This window comes from Equus przewalskii, unplaced genomic scaffold, assembly GCF_037783145.1.
Source record: "Equus przewalskii isolate Varuska unplaced genomic scaffold, EquPr2 ChrUn-13, whole genome shotgun sequence".
NCBI classification, from domain to species: domain Eukaryota; kingdom Metazoa; phylum Chordata; class Mammalia; order Perissodactyla; family Equidae; genus Equus; species Equus przewalskii.
In genome coordinates, this window is record NW_027228750.1 from 8,822,920 (window position 1) to 8,842,559 (window position 19,640).

General features: G+C 42.1%; 1 protein-coding gene across 2 annotated transcripts; it reads right to left on the reverse strand.

Annotated features, from left to right (window-relative positions):
* Positions 1–646: 646 nt before the first annotated feature.
* Positions 647–9,197, reverse strand: RBM15 (RNA binding motif protein 15). 2 transcript variants are annotated; one of them, XR_011536799.1, is made up of 2 exons: positions 4,634–9,197; positions 647–1,019 (listed from the first exon to the last, which is right to left on the reverse strand). XR_011536799.1 is itself a non-coding variant. In XM_070608054.1 (2 exons), the coding sequence occupies exons 1-2, from the start codon at positions 7,918–7,920 to the stop codon at positions 997–999; spliced, it is 2,889 nt and encodes a 962-aa protein (XP_070464155.1). In that variant the 5' UTR covers positions 7,921–9,197; the 3' UTR covers positions 647–996. The 2 variants fall into 2 exon arrangements, 1 of the variants encoding a protein (XP_070464155.1); XM_070608054.1 differs by having other exon boundaries at positions 5,055–9,197.
* Positions 9,198–19,640: the final 10,443 nt, after the last annotated feature.

Genomic DNA, 19,640 nt, shown 5'->3' on the forward strand with positions numbered 1-19,640 from the left:
AAGGCACAGATACCAAGTAACGGTTCTAATTACAAACGCTAGCTCTCAGGAACTCTTCATCCATTCAGAACTAAACCCATCACTGCATAACTCTGGTAAGAAGCCCCTGGAGACGGAGGAGCTCCTCAAATGTGTCAGGAAAGGCTTTATTAACATCATCAATAACATTTAAAAAGCAAACGGAGCATTTCTCCTTCTTTTGGCAATTTGGTGCAAAGGTTAAGTGCAAGATAAAGCAATTTCAAACTTTTCTTCAAATTAAAAATGAAACTAAGGCCAAACGTGATGGGTGAACAAAATAAATCAAAACTTAAATTTCAGCAACTCCGGCTCTTCAAACCAGCAAAGCCCCCGACTCGTGCACTGTGGTGAGGCTTACGGTGCTTGCCCCGGCTTCTTGCGTGCCAGCAAACAGCACCATTTCCTCATCAAGTTGAGGACTGAGAAGCAAATGATCCCCTTCACTGCAAACAAAGGGGGTCACGGTAACACTAGTGATCCTTCAGAATTGACACACCGTGATAGTCAAAATGATGGTCTCCCTGCTTCTTGCTCAAGACATACAAGATCTGAGCAGCAGCAAGTACCCCCTCAGCTGCAAACAAAGGGGTCAAAGGTTTGCCGTCAATTCACTTCCAGGCAGAAAAACATTTTCCTCAAAAGAAACAATTTATTTAGAATAAAACAAAAGCAGCTCAACTGTGAGCGCACGTTTGAGTGACAGCTACTTTTAAGCTGTGTGAGCCATAAAAAGGGTTTTTCTTTACTTTTCCAGAAATCTTGTGTACACAGCACAAAGCAAGAGGTCATTTTTTTTCCACTTAAAACACCGGCATTGGCATCACAATAGCAGATACACAACTTTAAGCTGCCATTTTAGTAAAATGCACAAATACTAAACAGATTAGCTTTCTTCCATCAAGAGGCCCATGTAAACTCCACATAAGCCACAACTTCTCTTCAAAAAGGTCCATTAGAGCTTTGAATTCCATATCTTCATCCGCTGTTCACCAGTTTTGCTTGCGGGGGGGAAAAAAAGGTTATTCAGTACAAATGTTTACAATATTAAAAATATATATATTTCCCCTATGCCATTATAGATGAACATAATGTTAACAAGACCTTCCTGGATAGTCCATCTTGACTTCAAAAAGCACCAATAATACCCACTGGCACAAACTTTGAAATGAATCTACTGTATGAATAGACAAATAACAAGTAGAACAATAGGGTGGATTTTCTTAAAGACTGCAATTAAGTGAGGATTATAGGCCTGAACATATCCTTTACACTCATGTAACTGAGTAAAACACATCAAAAAAATTCATAAAAAAGCAAGTTTATAATCAATTTATAATCAATATATTCTAAATATAACTTAAAAAAATGAAACTATAAAAAGGTGGAGTTTAGTCAAACTTTTACCCCCTCTATTTTCATTCTGTAATTTATATGGAGCAATACAGAACTACTCTGTTATTGTAGAAAGGGGTCAGGATACAAAGCCATTTAAAAATCCACCTTCATCTGTGTTACCAAAGACAGCAGCTGTTATTTTCTTTTAAGAAAATACTCATACAAACAATTGCTAAACAGCCAAAGAACACTTTAGGACTTTTACTTTTCAACTCAGTTTAAATCATACATATAAAATTCTTCATTAAGCGAGACAGTTCACTGTAGCTACCTGAAATTATTTTCTCCCTTTAGAGACATCACTATAACCAGAATGTTAACAGGGTGAGCTCCACTTCTCTTGTTTTCATACCTAACTCCTACTCAAAATCAAACACTGTGGCACAGACAGAAAAAAAAATGTCCAAAAATTCTCTCCAAAAATTTAACATGAAAGGTCATTAAGGCCGTCTTCTCAAGAGGATTTCCTAATTCTGTTACCACAGAGTTTTGGGTGAATGGTTCCTCTGTGGATCCAAACTGCAGTTCAAGCTGTACCTGCATAATGAGCAATTTCACCATCTAAAGAAGGTGGACTTAAAATTAAGGAAAAAAAAGCACTGTCAGTGAAAACTTGCTCATAAAATAGTTTTAAAATAAACCTAAACAGTGTTTGACTCTGAAAGCAACAAATACACGCCTAATTTTTACCACTGTACCTGAAATAATCTAATTAAGAAGGGCCAAAGTTCTATTATCTTCAAAATGTGACAAAAGCTTATACCAGCCAGAGGATGGACATTTTAAGATATAATCATTAAAGAGAAAACTCTACCTACTCTCAGTTGAGAGTCAAAGTATGTACCTTAAAGCAGGAATTTAAATTTTTGTGTGGAAAACTCTTTATAGTAATCCCAGTTACAACCAACAAAATAATATTAAAAAATTAGCTAGGAGCTGAATGATTGCTTAACTTTCCACAAAGTTTGCAGTTATGATTTACAAGTCTTAATTAGCTTGATGTTTTTCACCAGTAATACTTTATAAGTCATTAAATGATATAATGAAGAAATTTTCTTTCCATTCATTTGAATTGAGTTCCGGAAAAATCAATTAAACAATATTTAAAAAAAGAAGAAAAAATTGGTTGTTATAGGGAACACCCAATGTTGAGATTATGAAGTTCTGGCTAATCAGAATGAGAACCAGATAGTTTTAGACTTTTGCTTTCATTCCATTCTGAAGGTTTAAGTAGATAGTTTACCAATATTATGAACCTGCACAACAGAATGGGCAACACAAATAAGAGAGTCATCTAAGTGATAGCACTCCATAGGTAAGCACTGAACTAAACATAATTAGTTATTTATAATACATACATTTAGAAATGGTATCAAGCCATTGTTTCAAAAACACTGAAGCACAAATTGCCCAGATCTAACAAAAGTCGCGATGTCAGATAAAGATTCAAATAAACACGGAGCAAAAACCACAGTACTATTCAGTAAGCTGTTGCCATCAACATAAAAAAAAGAAAAGAAAAAAGAAAAAGGGGAAACCACACACACTTTGGATTATAGTAAAATTAGATGTGATGGACTTCACTCCCTAAAGGAGCAAATCTTATCCAGCCATCTCATCAAGATATTCAAAAGTTAATGGTTAGTAAGATTATTTAAACTGGAAAAATGTATCTAGCCACAAATTGTACTTTGACCCCATGTATAGAGAGACTACACTTGCATTAGTTTCTGAACTATTTCATACTAGCATGCCAAGTATGACTTTTTAAAAGCAAAAAGCACCAAAAGTCTTAATTGTAGAATTTCAGGCATTTTCCTACAGGCTAACCAAGAACCTTTGCGCTCACAGCCTAGTCCCATCCTTCTCTCAAATGGCTAGTTTTTCCGGTTTAAAAACAAAAAACACGAAAACTTCCAAACTTAAAAAGAAAATTGATAAATGCACAGTGAAAACCAAAAAGGATGACACAGCAGTGATGAGGCTTTCATGCTGACATGCATTAGACACCTGTCATAACAGAAAATAAAAAACTATATGACGTTTCCCTGGGTTATTATTGGTGCTATTTCAAAACTACCAGCTTTGATAACAGAAAGAGAACAGTTGGGTTCTGCCAGGCTTTCAATAAGTCATTTTCACGGAATAGAAACATGACCATGATCCACAAGGTCCTAAAGTTTCTAATCATAATTAAAGATCAAGGGCCTTAGCTAACGTCCTCAGCATTTAAATCAAGGAGGGAAATATACTTATTAATGACCTGAGAAACTAGGGGTGGGGCAGAGGGGTAGATAAAAAAGTAAGACAAAAAAGAAAATGATTCATCACTGTTAAGCAGCAAAAGCCCTTGTTAACAACCAGAAGTTGATATAATCTTCAGTTTTGAAAAAAACTGTGAGTGGATTAAATTATTCTGAATTAATTCCAGATGTCTGGGAAAATAAAACAATAAAAAAGGGTTTTCCTACAGTGACATTTCAATTCTCTGGTTAGAGACCAGTGAAAATATTAAACACAAAATTGTGAAGATATTCAAAACATTTTCAATAATGTACTGTCATCGCTGCTTAAATATGAAAATAAAAATACAAGCAAAATTTAAAAAGACCACGTCAAAGGCATTTTATGATGACTTTAAAAAATTCTGCAATCCAGATATGGCTGATTAATGCCCACTGAAACAAAAGGTGACACACTAGCCTGCAGACAACTCTTCTTTCTATTATTGAAATCAGAAATTTGAATGGATAAAAAACCAAAAACTCATCTTTGATGAAAAACACAAGTTTTGAAATATGCACAAATTAGAACTGTACCTGCTACACCTCTCTGAAAAAGTCAGTAAAAACATCCACCACACACCAATAACTGACCAAAGAATTCTGATTTTCAAAGCACCTACTCACTTCTTGCATACTAGTGTAAGCATAAGACATATATGGTTTGTAACATACTCCTCAATTTTTACTGAACAGTTACAGCTACAAACCAAAAGTGCATATACGGGATACAGAACTCAAGAACTAATGATAAAAATGCGTATATTAAAGCAAACTCTCTGGGAATAAACCGTGTACTTTAAGAGAAATACTCAAATACCTGATTTTAAAAATTACATTGCTACACAATTCACCAGCTTATACTTTTGAGATCCCTGATCGAATTTCAGCCACACAAATAACATTTCTGGTACAGGAATTACTCATCTACATACCAATGAAGCCATCTTTAGGTGTCTATTACCATCTTTATATAGTCAGTGGGCTCTTCTCCAAATTCTGACTTGTCAAAATTTTGGTTTTGTTACTTTGAGGATTTTTTTAAGCTCAAGGTTAATAAGGAAAAAAAAAATGAAGAAAAAGAGGAAAACAAGTTACTCATAAGAGTAGGAACTCCTAATTAAAGTAAATCCACCTGCCTGCTACCTACAAGGGCATCCCTTTCACTTAAAATAATAGCTAAAGTGTCTTGACTTCTATTTTAAAGGTTTATAAAAATATAAAAAAGAAAAAAACTACAACTAAACAACTAATTAAAAAGAAAATTTCATCTGATGCTGTATCCCATTACACATCACAAAACAGGAACCATGTCAAAGTATTAAATACACGTTACACATGGACTTTAGGACGCACCACGGACAATGATCATGACCAGGTAATCTTCTTCAGATTTGGCCAGTGCCTTGGCAGGGGAATCCAGGAACTGCTGGGAGAACTCACAGGGTGGGAAGGCATGAAGGACCCCGGTGTTTTCTTTGTCTTTGTTGCCCCCCACAGGGAGGCTGATCACCCCAGCGGCCTGCTTTTGCTTTAAATAGGACACAAGGTTCCTAAGTGGCCTCTGAGTAGAGGTGGCAGTGTCTGACGTGGCGGAGGAAGAGGAGGATCTGCTGTCAGAACTTCCAGGCACAGCCAGAAGAATGGCATAACCATTGGGCCCTGCCACTTTGATGCGTCGAGTTACTTCATCCAACTTGGGCTGGTCCAAACGAAGACGCTGAGTGATCTTGAGCTGAGCCACTTTGCCTCCAGTCGAGCCCTCCACAAGAAGACTACTAGCCACTTGGAGGTCTCCTTGCAACAGATGCATGTTGGAAGGAAAGTTGCTGTTCTTCAATAGAAGCATGCCCTGCCAGGCCAAACAGAGTTTGGGAGAGGCTGCTGCTGCAGGGGCTGTCCCACCATCCTGTTTCTGGGAAGGGGACTTCAGCTTCGACGAAGCAGTGCTGGTGCTGGCTGCACTCCCATCAGACCGGTCTTCTTTTTTCAAAGGACTTTTTCCCTCAGTGGGAGCAGCTGTCCGGTGCTTCCTATCCCGTTCAGCTGATGCGGAGTTTTTACGGTCTCGCTTGTCACCCTGGCTCTTCTCCAAACTACCTCGTCTGTCTCTGATTGGAGAGGGCCTTTCCAAGACAAGACGCGAGGATCGATCATTGTCACTGTTGTAGCGATCCCGGCTACTGCTCAATTCTGGACTGCGGTCAGGAGAAGGAGCGCAGTGACGTTTTCGTGGACGGTCGCTCTCAGGGGACCTATCCAGATGCCGCCCACCACTCTCCTCTGGCAGCCTTCGCTTCCGAGGCTGGTCTCTGCTGCTGGGCAGATCTCGCTCACCTCTGTCCCGGTCCAAGGACCAGCCATCCCGCCTGCGATCCAGGCTATCCAGTGGCTCATAAGCAGGTACAGCAGTAGCTGCAGTCCGAGTGCTGCGTTCACGGACTGGGGGTGGGGGTGGCACCCAATCAGAGTCAGCATAAAGGTCTCTATCACGATCTCTGTATAGTAAGGGTGGCGTCCTATCCCGAGCACCCCTCAAAGGGTCAGGTGCCCGATGTCCAAAAGCATCTGTTACCAATTCATAATGAGTTAACGGCAGGGGCTGCAGATATTGCTGCTGGTAACGATGTTCTGTGTCTGCAAAGTCTACTCTAAGGCGACGATCTGGGCCACCAAGGGGGAAGCCCCGCATATGGGTCCAGGCAGCATGAGCTGCATCCAGGCTTTCATACTGGATATACGCCCAACTATCACCTTTGCGGTAGTCTATGGTACGTATTGTGCCAAATCTGTCAAACTCTCGAGCCAGGGCAGCAAGAGGCACCCAAGGTCCCAGGCCACCTACCCAGAGGCGGGTGGTGGGTGTTGCTTTACCATAACCAATTTTGATAGGATTCCGAATTATAATTTTGCCAGACATTGCTAGTTTGGCCCGGTGAGACATGTCTAGGTTCTCAAATTTGAGAAAGCCATAGGTACTGGTCTGGCCCCGAGAAGGCCTTTTGATGTCTACTTCTGTGATGACTCCAAAGCGGTCAAAAGCCCTTCTCAGATCACTCTCTGTCACAGTGATGTCTAGGTTGCCCAAGAAAAGCGTCCGGTTAGCTCGCTGATCATCCTCGGGCGAGATCTCATCCACTTCTCTGAAAGGAGCAGCACCTGCTCCAGCTCCCACCCTTGGCTCAAGACTGTATGCTGGGCGCACTCTCTCATAGAACGGGTAGTCTCGCTCCCTCTCTAGCTCTCGGGGCAACGGTGGCGGAGGTGGAGGAGGCAGGCGGCCAAGAGCCAATTGCTGCAACCGGTAGTCTCTGTATCCCAAGGCTGCGCCACCAGGGGAAAGTGATCTCTGGCCGCCACCACCTCCTCCAGGCGGGTGCCGGTGACCACCTACAGAGGCCCCGACCACGCTGGCTGACGGGGGATAAGCATCTTTGTCTAAAGGGGAACGGCTGCGGCGCCGGCTCACATACACCGCTTCTATCTTCAGGGGCCGGTCATAGAGCACCAGGCGGCCTCTGGCATGCTTGGCCGCCCGCGCGTCCTCTGGCCGCCGGAAGTTCACAAAGGCTACTCGCTCATCCCCGCTGCCAGAACCCGAGAGATGACTGATTTTGACACTTACATCACCGAAGCGTTTGAACTCGTGAAACAGTCCGTCCTCCACAGCTTCGTCACTCAGCTGGGACCCCAACTCGCTTATCTTCAGCGTCTTGTATTCCCCGCCGTCCCCGCCGCCAGGAGCTGAGGAGGCGGCCCCAGAGGAACGTGACTCCCCGCCTCCACCCCGGGAGCTGCTGCGCGACTCGCCCCCGCCCGAGGAATTTTTGGTGCTCGGGGAGCTGTAACTGTGCAAGCGGCTACTGGAGCTGCCCCCACCGGTGTCATACTCGCGGCTGCCCCCTCGGCTGCTGGACTTGTCCAGGTGAAGGCTGCGCCGCGACCCGCCGCCGCTGTCGGTCTTTCCGCTGCTGCTCCCATTGCTGCCACCAGAGCCCCCTAACTTCTTGCTCCGCTCCCCGCGGGAAGTCGAGTCCTCGCCACCACGCGAGCGTTTGGGCTTGACTGGGGAGCGCTCTTTCCCCTTCATTGTTGCGGGTCGCCGGAGGTCGTCTTCGCGGAGCTGGTGAACCCGCCGCCCCGCGCTCGCTTCACACAGCGGAACCGCACGCCGCCATCTTGGACTCCGCCGCGGCAAAGGCTCCCGCCCCGCAGTCCTCATTGGTCAATTAGCACTTCTCCTCTACAGTCTCATTGGGAAAACTGTTTGTCTGTCTTCAGATCTCCCCGCGCTCGGGGAAGGCGCCCGCCCGGCCACTGTTATTGGGTTCCCAACGCCCTAGTCAGAGTACCTCATTGGTCCTACTCGTTGTCCATCTTAACGGTTCCTCGCGCCAGGCTGTAGCTCCGCCCCTTGCACTCTATGGTCACCTGACCCAAAGTCTGGAGGCGTTGATTGGACAAAAAGTCTGCCCCGTAACGGTACTTCTTGAGAGGTGAAAGCAGTGATCCCACCTCCTCATCCCTTTCATTGGCTTATGACCCCGTCTTTTAACCCACTATTTGGGAAGTCGGGCCATCTGCTCTGGCGTTTTTTCCTGAGAGGCCGGCTCACAAAGATCTCGCGAGAGAGAGAGCGCTCTCTCTTTCGACTCCCTTCTTCCAACTCCTCCGGCGGCCGAAAGAAGTTTAAATCTGATTGGATGTTTATGAGGAAGTTGATAGGCTGAAAAAGTGTCCATCACTCGCTTAAAGGGGTAGGCCCATACACTGAAGGGACTGACTGAAGGTGAAAAAGCAGAACACGCGCCTGCTGTGCGACGTCACTTAGACGTCGCGAGGTGGGGTTCGCGAGTCAGCTCCGCCTCTCCGCGCTTTCGGCGTTCTCTCTTCAAACGTTGGTTCGGTCCCGTGGCGTACTTGGCTGTGCTTCGACCCTCGGAGCTCGAAATTTCTGGGCTCCTCGCTTCCTACCTGTGCGGGAGAAGGGACTGGCTGGCCAGGGTCTCCGGCCGTCAGGTCCGCGAGTCTCTCAGGCAGCCGTCCCGGGCACCCACCATACACCACCTTGGTCCCCCGGCCCCAAGGGTGAACAGCCTGAAAAAGCCCCTGCGCGCCAGGGCGCCGCCCGCGCTCCGTGGGCCTGCAGGGCAGGCCCGGCCGGGAGGTCACGGTTCACACCAGCGCCCCGGGGCGGTGCAAACGCCGGGCGCGGGCTCTCGGGTCCCGCGGCTAAAGCCGCGCAGGCCAAACGCAGCCCTCGGCTTCTGGGCGCTCCCAGTTCCCGCGCAGACCCAGAGGAACCGAGGGGAGGGGCCGACGCTCCCAGCTTCGCCGCCCGCGGGTGGCTGGGACTGTAGGGCCGCCACGAAAGTGTATGTGTGCTTCCTGATTTACGTTGCGAATTCAAGTGGACTTTGGATTGTGTAGTCCCATAATATATTTATGTTCGTTTTTTATGTGTAATGCCTCTCCTGGTTATACAATCGAGTGAAATTTACGCTCCATGCATTTTTTTCTGTGGCTTCTTGTCCCGCCCGGCACCTCCGGTTATATTCTGTATTAGAACCCAGTGGCACAGCCACCCTGCTGTCTCTAAATCCTCTTCTTTTGGCTCCCTCAGTTATTCGCTTCAGAACCCAACTTTCGTTCTTTCCGGAGACCTTTCTCGTGTCAGACACAAAAGCACCTGTGCGAGGTGCTGGTGATAGCGAGATTAGAAGGCGGTGCCGAGTTCATCACAGCGGTTCCAGTCAGGCTTTCTGCGGGCCTCCCAGGTGTCTCCGGGCGGAGGTCATGAGGGTTCTCGTATCGATCCTCTCCTCAACCTCTCACGGTCTGAGAATGTGAGATGTTTTTAAACGTGACGTTTTTCAAGATAACAATAGTGTCCCAAAGGCTCAAACCGAAGCTTGAAAAACGTTTTAAGATTAGGGACTGCAACCTATTTAGCCCTGCCTTAGCCATCCCTCTCTTTCTGAATAATCTTGAGGAAGGTAAAGATGTGGGCTTTTTATCTCTTAATTAAATCAAAGAAGCTTGAAAGAAGCCCGGTATGTAAAAGCATAAAAATCCACGGTATTGTAGTGTGTAGACATTCTCATTGTATTAAGACTAGCTATTAACATCAAGCTTCGTCAGGCATAGATCGGTGTGTAATATGCTATCATTTGTGGTATTTACAAATGATATATATGTGTATGTACATGTGTTCTTTTTATTTATTCGTAGAAACTTCATGGAGAATATTTGGCAAGTTGTTACTAAGATCAGGCTAGGAGTTTGAGGGTCTGGGTGAGAGAGACAACTTTTCATTGAATACCATATTTATGCATTGTTAAAAGAAAACTTGTTTTACTATGTGCATGCTATTAGTTTCATTTTTTTAAAACAAATTACTTTTAGCTTTCCTTAAAGACTTTTTTATGGAAAAAGTAAAAAATATACAAAAGTAGAATACTGTAAAGAACTCCCATGTGCCCAACACCCAATTTCAACCATTATCAACTCATGTCAATCTATTTTCATCCGCACTCTCTTCCCACTCTCGCCCCTCTTCATTATTTTGTTCCCGGCTTATCTGGTACATTTCTTGCTCCAGACATGGATTCAGTCATTTCTCCAAGGAGCTCTGGTTCTTTTTAGTGGGAAATGATGTTTAAAGATAAAAATCTGGATGCTATAGGATAAAAAAAACCCAACAACTACCAACACATTATTTGTAAAAGCAAAAAACGCTCAAAGAAAAACCTTTACGTAGTCAGGAGGATTTAATCTATTTCAGGTTGTATTAATACAACACAATTAAAGTTAAGCTATTCTTTTATTGTAATGGCCAACGTAAATAAATCAGGCTCCAGGGTGACAAATTTTGGCCTAAATTGGCCTGCTGAGGTGACTCACTGATCAAATAAAAAGATAATGACCAAACCAGTATAGTTTCCCAACCTCATGATAAGGATTAAGGGAACACAAGAGCTGAGGGAAAGAATTCAGAGAGCTGGTACCAGTATGTGTGGCAGTGCCTGAGGCTCTGCTAGGCTTAATGGCTTACCATTTGAAATACTAGAGAGCTTGATGGGAGCTACTGCCCATAGCTGACTACAGCAGGAAGCCTTGCCTAAGGGCACTGATAGCGTGTCTTGTGTCAAGAGGACTGGTAATATAAAGTGTAGACAGAAAAGGCCTGGATTCCATTATCAGTCGTGGAGCCAAAATATAGCCTGTGATGTGTGTGTGCGCGCACGTGTGTGTGTGTCCATGACGGAACTGAATAATGACATAATATGTTGATCCATGCTATAGTCAAAATAAGTGATTTATTTTTTCATTTCTTTGTGTTCTTTAAAGTGTGAAGCTGCTTAGTGAGGTTATATCAGCCTATTTTCACACATGTGCCTTAGAGAGGCTGGGAGAGGATAAAAGTGACCCATCGTTTAGAGGGCCAGGACTTGGAACCCATTCTCTGGTGCTGCTGATGGACTTGTTGAGGTCCAGTCCAAGCTTTCATCTGATATCCTTGTGATCTATGGTCAAATTTGTGAAGCCAGCTGACCTGGGTGAGGAGGATCTTTCAGTAGTTGTGGAAACATGTTTAAGCTACCAACAGATTCCCTGAGCATCCTAGCAGCGTGCTGATCTCTTCTTTTAGTGCCTTGTCAAAAACCAAGAAATAGCATTGAGGAAAAGCTGCAATAGCCCATTCTGGTGTCAGTGTTGGCCCCTTGGAGCTGTGCAACTTGAAGCCCCAGAGGACTCAGCCCAGCAGGAGAGCAGCCACAACTAGGTTTCTATATGAAGTGCTTGCTCCATCTCCTTTAAAATCAGTTTTACATTTAAAAGGGAAAAGCAAAATAAAATTTGTGCACAGGGAAGAAAATTGAGCAATTAAAAGATATCAGGGGCCGGCCCGGTGCCGCAGCGGTCAAGCTCACACGTTCCGCTTTTCAGTCGCCCGGGGTTCGCTGGTTCGGATCCCCGGTGTGGACATGGCACTGCTTGGCACGCCATGCTGTGGCAGGCATCCCACATAGAAAGTAGAGGAAGATGGGCACGGATGTTAGCTCAGGGCCAGGCTTCCTCAGCAAAAAAAGATGAGGACTGACAGTAGTTAGCTCAGGGCTAATCTTCCTCAAAAAAAAAAAAAAGATATCAGTATGTTTTCAATCAAATGTCTTCTTTCTACCCTCTTCCTTCCTAGGTTTTATTGTTTGTGTATCCTCAATACACACGCAGACAATTATGATTGCAATATGACATTTATCTTGGGAGCTGGGAGCTATTTGATTTCCTGGCAGATGCAAAAAGGCCTGAAGCTGGGAACTGAAATTTTTTTCCAGCCCCAATAGTGGATTAAAATTTTCTATTTCATCTTCTTTCATAAAGGGAGCGGTCTCCTGACAGTGAGGGCGGTTTTGTTTGGTCTGCAGAAAAAGTGTGTATTTTACCCACAGGCATATATGAAATCCCTAAAATAGCAAACAATCATTTAGGACCCAGTTTGCATTATAAAGTCACTTACTTATTTGTGGTTGGTGGAGGTTTTCTTAACAGCTTTGTTAAGATGTAATTTACATACCGTAAAGTTCATCCATTTAAAGGGTAGAATGCAGTGGTTTCAGTATACTTAGCAGAGCTGTGCAGGTGGTTCATCCCTTAACACTGTTACAGAAGCTCTCTGCTATAGCTTGCCCTACGTGACTAAGCCCTACTATAATTCTCTTTCATTTATTTAGACATTTTAGAGGGCAGTGGGTAAGAGCAAGGACTCTGCAACAGCCAGCCTGGATTAAATCCCAGCTCTGCTGTAGGCCTCAGAAGAGTTACTGTTAATCTCTCTGGGCCTTGATATTCTCATCTATAAAATGGGAACAATCATAGAATCTCTTCACTGGGAGATTAAATGGGTTAAAACATATAAAGAGCTGAGAACGGTGCCTGGTACACGGTAAGGACTATATAAATGTTTGCTATTACCAATATATTTTCTCTTTAAATTTAAGTACATAGAATTGGATTAATCATAATCCTTAGTTCATGATACACAATCATCAGTGGTCCATCCATGGGCCTTTAAACTTTTCACTATCTGTCAAGAACATAGTGAATACCCATGAACCTATCGCTCAATCCAAGAAATAGAACGTTACTGATAATTTACATCTACTAAATGCTCCTTCCTTATCCACTGCCTATCCTCATAGGTAGCTACTGTGCTGAATCTGGTATTTAGTAATCCCTTGTTTTGTTTTGTTTTGTCTTAAGAACTTGAAAGAAGTTTTTAAAGAAGTTTTAGAGAATTTGTATATATGCATGTGTGTGTGCCTGTGCGTGCATGTACATGCATATACATCACCTTAAAAGTACATTATTTTATTTTTGCTTGTTTTTAAATTTTATACAAATTTATATTTGAACAATATAGTATTTGTAATCTTATGAGACTTTCATTTTTCATTCGTAGTGTTACTGTGATTCCTCCATGTATTTATATGTAGCTGTAATTTATCTATTTCCATCACTGTACAATATTCCATTGTATTGAATAACCACCATTTATATATCCATTCTTCTTTTGATGGACATATGGATCATTTCCTGTTTTTGTGCTTTGATGAACAGTGCTACTGTGAAGATTCTTATTCGTGTGTCGTCAGGCACACAAGCAAAAATTTCTCTGGGATAGGATAGGGAGGTGGTGAGTAGAGGATACCTAGGAGTGGAATTACTGGGCTAAAGGGTACATCAAATGGTCAATTTTACAAGATAATGCCAAATTGTTTTCTAAAGTGGTTTTTATCAATGTACAGTCTCACCAGCAATGTATGAGATCTCATTGATCCAGTCATTTGCATTTTATAACTTATTTTTTGCCAAACAAATGAGTATCAAATAGTACCTCTCTGCAGCTTTGATCTTTTATTTTCCTGATTACTAGCGAGGTTGCATATCTCTTTATCAGTTTACATATAAGAAGCATATAAGCCATATATGTTTCTTTATCTTTGATATATCTATTCATGTCTTTTGCTCATCTATTGAGTTATATCTTTCTTATATGTATAGGAGTTTTCCATATATTCTTGATTCTAATCTTTTGTGGTGTATATATATGGAAAATATCTTTTTCTCATTTGCAGCTTATCTTTTCATTTAATTTAAATTGTTTTTTAATAAACAGAAGTTCTTAATTTAAAAAAGTTTGAATTTAACAACCTTTATTAGTTAGCACTTTTTGTATATTGTCTAAGAAATCCTCTTCACTTCCCCCAACCCTGCCACCAGTATTTTCACTTATATTAAAGTTTTGTTCTTTCTTATACATTTTAGAATCACTTCATTCATTTCCATGAACAGCTGTCTATGACTTGGGTTTCATTAAACCTATTAATTCATTTAGGGAAAAGTGACATCTCTATGAAATTAAGCCTTCCCTTCAGTGAACGGAGATATCTTTTCATTTAATTAGATCTTATTTAATTTCCTTCAGCAAAATTGCTATACTTTGATGAGTACTCTTGCATGTGTTTTATTATGGTTTGTTGCCATTATTAATGGTATCTTTCTTTTAAAAAAGTTATGCTTTCTATGTGTTGTTAGTGATTTGAAATACAGCAACTTGCTAACCTGTCCTGTTACTTATGTTAATTTAGTGTATGGATCACTTTGAGTTTTCTGTGCAATCATATCATCTAAAAATAGTAAGAATATTTCTTCCTTTCTAACCCTTATAATTTTAAGTTTTCTGGTCTTACTGTGCTAACTAGAATCTTTGACACAACGTTAAAAATAGAGTGATAGTGAGCACTCCTGTATTATTCCTGATTTCAAAGAGAATGTTTCTTTTTTGAGGAAGATTAGCCCTGAGCTAACTACTGCCAGTCCTCTTTTTTGCATGGCATGCCAAGCAGTGCCATGTCTGAACCTGGCATCCGAATCGGCGAACCCCAGGCCGCTGAGAAGCAGAACGTGCGAACTTAACCACTGCACCACCAGGCTGGCCCCTGACTGTAGGCAGCTGAGAAGCAAAAATTAGGTGTTTTGCAAAGGATATGGGGATTCATGGACTCTCAATTACTGGACAAAGCTTCTAAAGTCAGAGGCAGTGAAAGCTTAATTTGCTACTCCTTGTTGGGTATTAGGTAAAATCCTCTTGTTCTTCCCTGTGTTGAGTGGAGATTCCAATTTAAAGAGCCCTTGCTAGTCTTTTCTATATAGTCTTCCTATCTTTCACATGTCAAATTCTACCCACCTATAAAAACTGGTGAGGTTATAAAAGTTAATAGACTGTGAGTGCTTCTGTCACCAACTGTGTTTCAATTGGACAAAAACTTGCAGATTCAGATATTTCCCGGTGTGTTTAGTACATAAAGTTTCTCATATAAATGCAATTAACTTCTGAGATTTCACAAGCCGTCTCTGTGAGCCCACTGTTAGTGAAAAGAGACCAGCTTTGAGGAAATGCAGCCCCTCAACACAGCTGTGAATTATCTAGTGGAAAAATGGACTCATGCAAATGTTTGTGTATATGTAGCATGAATATAAACAGTATTTTCATGACATTTAAAAATTATGAGCTCCTTTAACTAATCAATCAGTTAATCAGTATTAAGTAAGCATGTTCTGTATGTCTAGCACAGTGAAAATACAGGAAGACATTGTATGACACGATTCCTACCCAGAATTTTCTTGGATGGGAACAAAAATGAGTGACACTCAAAATTAGTCAATAAATTACTAAAATGTAAATTTTTAAAAGTTAAGTCAAGTATAAAAGTTTAGTGATAGGAGAGCTCAGTACGGGCTGTGGGGGGGTGGGGATAATCAGGAGAGTTATATGTGTTGCTTGTAAAATTCCAGACATAACAGAATGCACAGTGTAGAATTCTGATTAAGTTCCAAGCCATGTTTTCTAAGCGGTGCTGACCCTAAATTTCCTTACTGTGTGACCTTGGACACATCACTTAACCTCTCTGTAAATTGAAGCTATTTTAAGGAAATGAAATAGTATGTAAACTATGAGAATGTAAGGAATTATAATGGGTGAGTTGTGAGATAGTGTTTAAGCTCTAAAGACCCCAGAGGCTTGGGGACAGGATGAGACGGCTATATCTGGGATCCTAATAGGTTAGTGTAATTGGGGATAGAATGAACTGACTCTTTTTTGCAGTGTTTTCAGATACGTAGAAGGAATTCTTGCATACAGTTGAGGGTGAAGATAAGCTCTAAGATTCCTCCCAGCTTTGAAATTCCCAGATGCTGAGAAACCAACCTGTTGTCACATAGAGTAAAGGAAAGGGACCAAAGAACATGGTTACAGGTAGGGGCTAGACTGGAGAGAGAGCCCTGGGGCTCTTGGATCCCAATGGTGGATGCTCTAGACATATCTAATCCTAGGACAAATGTTTCTATACAATGCTTTACTTGAATGAACTGAGGTGAGAGCAGACCGTACCCTTACCAACTCCCCAGTCCCTCAGGTACAGAGGAAATATTTCTGGTGAAGTGGATGCATGTCTACATGTTATTACAAAGCCAGTTCTGTGTAGATTCAGCTGCTTTGTAGAAGAGGGACTTGATCTAAACCCATGAGAATGAATTCTTTTCAGCTTCTCTTCCACCACCATCTCATGGGCCAAATTACCATTATCCTGAGCCACTTCAATAGCCTTCTAAAGAGTCCATGTAGACCCACTCTGGCCCATCTCCAATCAGTTCTCCATTCAGCAGCTTGAGTGATCTTTCCAAAACACAAATCTGGTGGCTTCCATTGCTCCTCAGATAAAGACAAAAATTCCTACGTGGTCTATAAGGCCCTGTGTGGTTTGACCTTTTCTCCCATTCCAGCCTCATCTTGCTCCCCATCCCCCACTGGCCTTCTTTCTGTCCCACACATTCCCCATCCCAGGACATATGCTCTTCTCCACCCTCATCACCACATCAACTCCTACTCATACTTCAGAGGTGAGCTCCAGGTCACCTCCTCAGGGCAGCCTTCTCTGACCAGACTGAAGTCCCCTATTATAGGCTCTCATTTGGCCATGTGATGTGCCTCTCCTTCATTGCACCTGTTACAATTACAATTTTACATTTATTGTGATTATTTGATTTACAACTTAGTGCATTTGATTCATGTCTATCTCTGCCCAAGTCTTCATAAGGACAGCCCTGTGTGTCTGGTTACTTATCATTTTACCCACAGTTCTCAGCACACTGCAAGGCACATAACTGACGCAAAAATTTTTGTTGAGTGAATGAATGAACATAATCTGTGGCATTTCCCAATATCCTATAGAATGATCCTAAGGAAAAAAAGTCAAATGAGTTTAGAAAACACTTTATATCATATTATCCAAGCCTCTGCCCCAAACCCCATACATCTTTGCATATAAAAACTCTGGCAAATCCTGCAGTAAAGAAGCCCTCAACTTGCTTTGACCACAAAGTATAAAACAGGATTCCCCAGAACATATTCTTGGCAATGTTTCTACTCAGGGAAGATATGCTAGCATCTTACCCATGCTGGTGATGTTTCTGGAGCAGCAAATGGCAGAAAGAGTTCTAAATGTTTCCTAAGAGGGATTTCCCCAGAGGTTAAGCTGCCCTGGGAATCCAGGCAAGTCTAGGATTTAAAATTCAAAAAATGGAGCGAGGAGCACAAGCAAGCTCTACAAATTGAAGCTGCCCCATTAGCTGAAGAATGGACTCTACTCAGCACAATTTGTAGCACAATAAATACTAGTTCAAAGAAAGAATGGAGGGAGAAATACCTGGGGTGATAACACCTCAGCCAGTTGTCCCATCTCTTCATAGAAAGGAAAATTGTATGGTTAGTCTTAAAATTCAAGTGTGAGTGGAAGATTTTAAGCTCTGAGAGTTAATGTGTGGGCGTTTTAACTAGCTGGTCAGTGAAGACTGTGCATAATAAACTACAGAGTTCAAAGGATATTACCCAGTTACTGGATCTAAAGAGGTACCACTAATACTTTGAGGGTAAATAAATACCGGTCTTCACTTGATTTTGTGATAAACGTTTTGTCAATTGCTATTTATTCTAGGATTTAACATTGACTTTCTTTTTGTCAAATCCAATGTTTCTGGGTCTTTTTCTTCCCACCATTCATCCTCTTTGATCTTTTGGTATCCTTTTTGACAGTATTCAACAACCCCTCCTTCTTGAAATTCTCTCTGCTCTTGGTTCTGTGAACTGTACTTTCAATTCAATTGCATTTCAACCAATATTTATTGATAATCTGTGATGTACCAGACACTGGACTATCATCATTCGTTTATGAACTCATTCATCAACATTAATTGAGTTCCTACTGCATGTTGGTCACTGTGCCAGTAACTGAGATGCAAAGATGAACAAGATACAGTCCCTGACCTAAGAAGCTGCACAGTCTAGTGAAGGAGACAGCTAACATATCACGAATGATGAGGCTGCAAGAGAAGTACCAACGCCGGGGCTGTGGCCCTCAGAGAAAGAATCAATTGTTTCTTTCTAGGAGGGGGGCTATATTGCATAGCACAGTGCCTGGCACATGCTAAATCTTCAATAAATATTTATCAAAGGACAAAAGCCCTCCAGGCAGACAGAATAGCATGAATAGGGGAACTTCAGGGAGCCCTATTGGCTAAAGTAGTGGTTTTCAACTCAGTGGCGCAGAATATCAGATTCTTTGGGGGCACGGAAGGATTGGTGTTGAGGATAATGTTTATCCAAAAGAGATATTTTTTCCTACTGTTTCTATTTAATTTATAAATGTTATGTACACACATATTGAAAACGACGTTACGTAAGTTATTAATTTACAGATTCAGTTTTATACATTTATATATCAAAAATGAGAATAAAATTGTTTTCATAATACAAATTACAGAAATTAAAGCTCAAAAACTAAGAAAGCTGGTAGATAAATATAGAGGATACACAGGTTCTGCAGTAAAGCCGTTGTCCTCTTGAGGGTAGTGGTGAGATTTTTATGTTTAACAAAAGTGGGAGTGGAATATTGGGTTGTGAAGGACTATATCCTGTAGGTTAGGGTTGGTCAACCAGTGTTTAGAATCAAAATCACCTGGGGATTTCATTAGAAAAAGCAAATTCCTGGATTCCACCTGTATTAGTCAGGGTTCTCCAAAGAAACAGAACATAGATGTGTGAGAGAGAGAGAGAAGTCCCAAGAGGTTCTAATCAGAGTCCAAAGGCCTGAGAAATAGGAGAGCCAATGCTGTAAGTTCCAGTCTGAAAGCCGACAGCCTCAAGACCCCAAAGGAACCAATTTTTCAATTCAAGTCCAAAGGCAGTAAAAGACTAACTTCTCAGTTTCAACAGTCAGGGGGACTTTTACTCAACCTTTTTGTTCTATTCAGATCTTTAATTGATTAGATGAGGCCCACCTACATGGCAAGGGGGGTGCAATCTGCTTTACTCCGTCTACAATTCAAATGCTAACCTCATCCAGAAACATCCTCACAGACACATCCAAAATTGTGTTTGACCAAATGTCTGAGCACTCCATGGTCATACAATGAACCCCCACAGCACCTTATAATACATACTGAAATTCTAGGACATTTGCAGGCCATTTGGAGCCATGGAAGTTTTTCAAGAAGGGCAGTGATTTGATCAGATTAACTGGGCACCATTTAAGAAGGCTCCCTGACAGCTATGTGGAAGGTAAGTGGTAGTGTGGAGTAGGGTAGGTGAGGCAGGATACAGTGCAGTGGAACAAGGTGGGAGGATGGGAGCTCGTTATGCAGGACACAATGATGAGGTCCTATTCTCGCTGTGCTGATGAGCCCTGTTCCCGTCACCATTGCAACCTAACAATGTAGAAGAGCATGTGGGATGGAAGATATTGTGGCCATCTTTGGAAGAAACAGTCTGACATAGGTCCCAAATCGACCTCTTCCATCCTGACTTCTTATCTACTCTCTTGT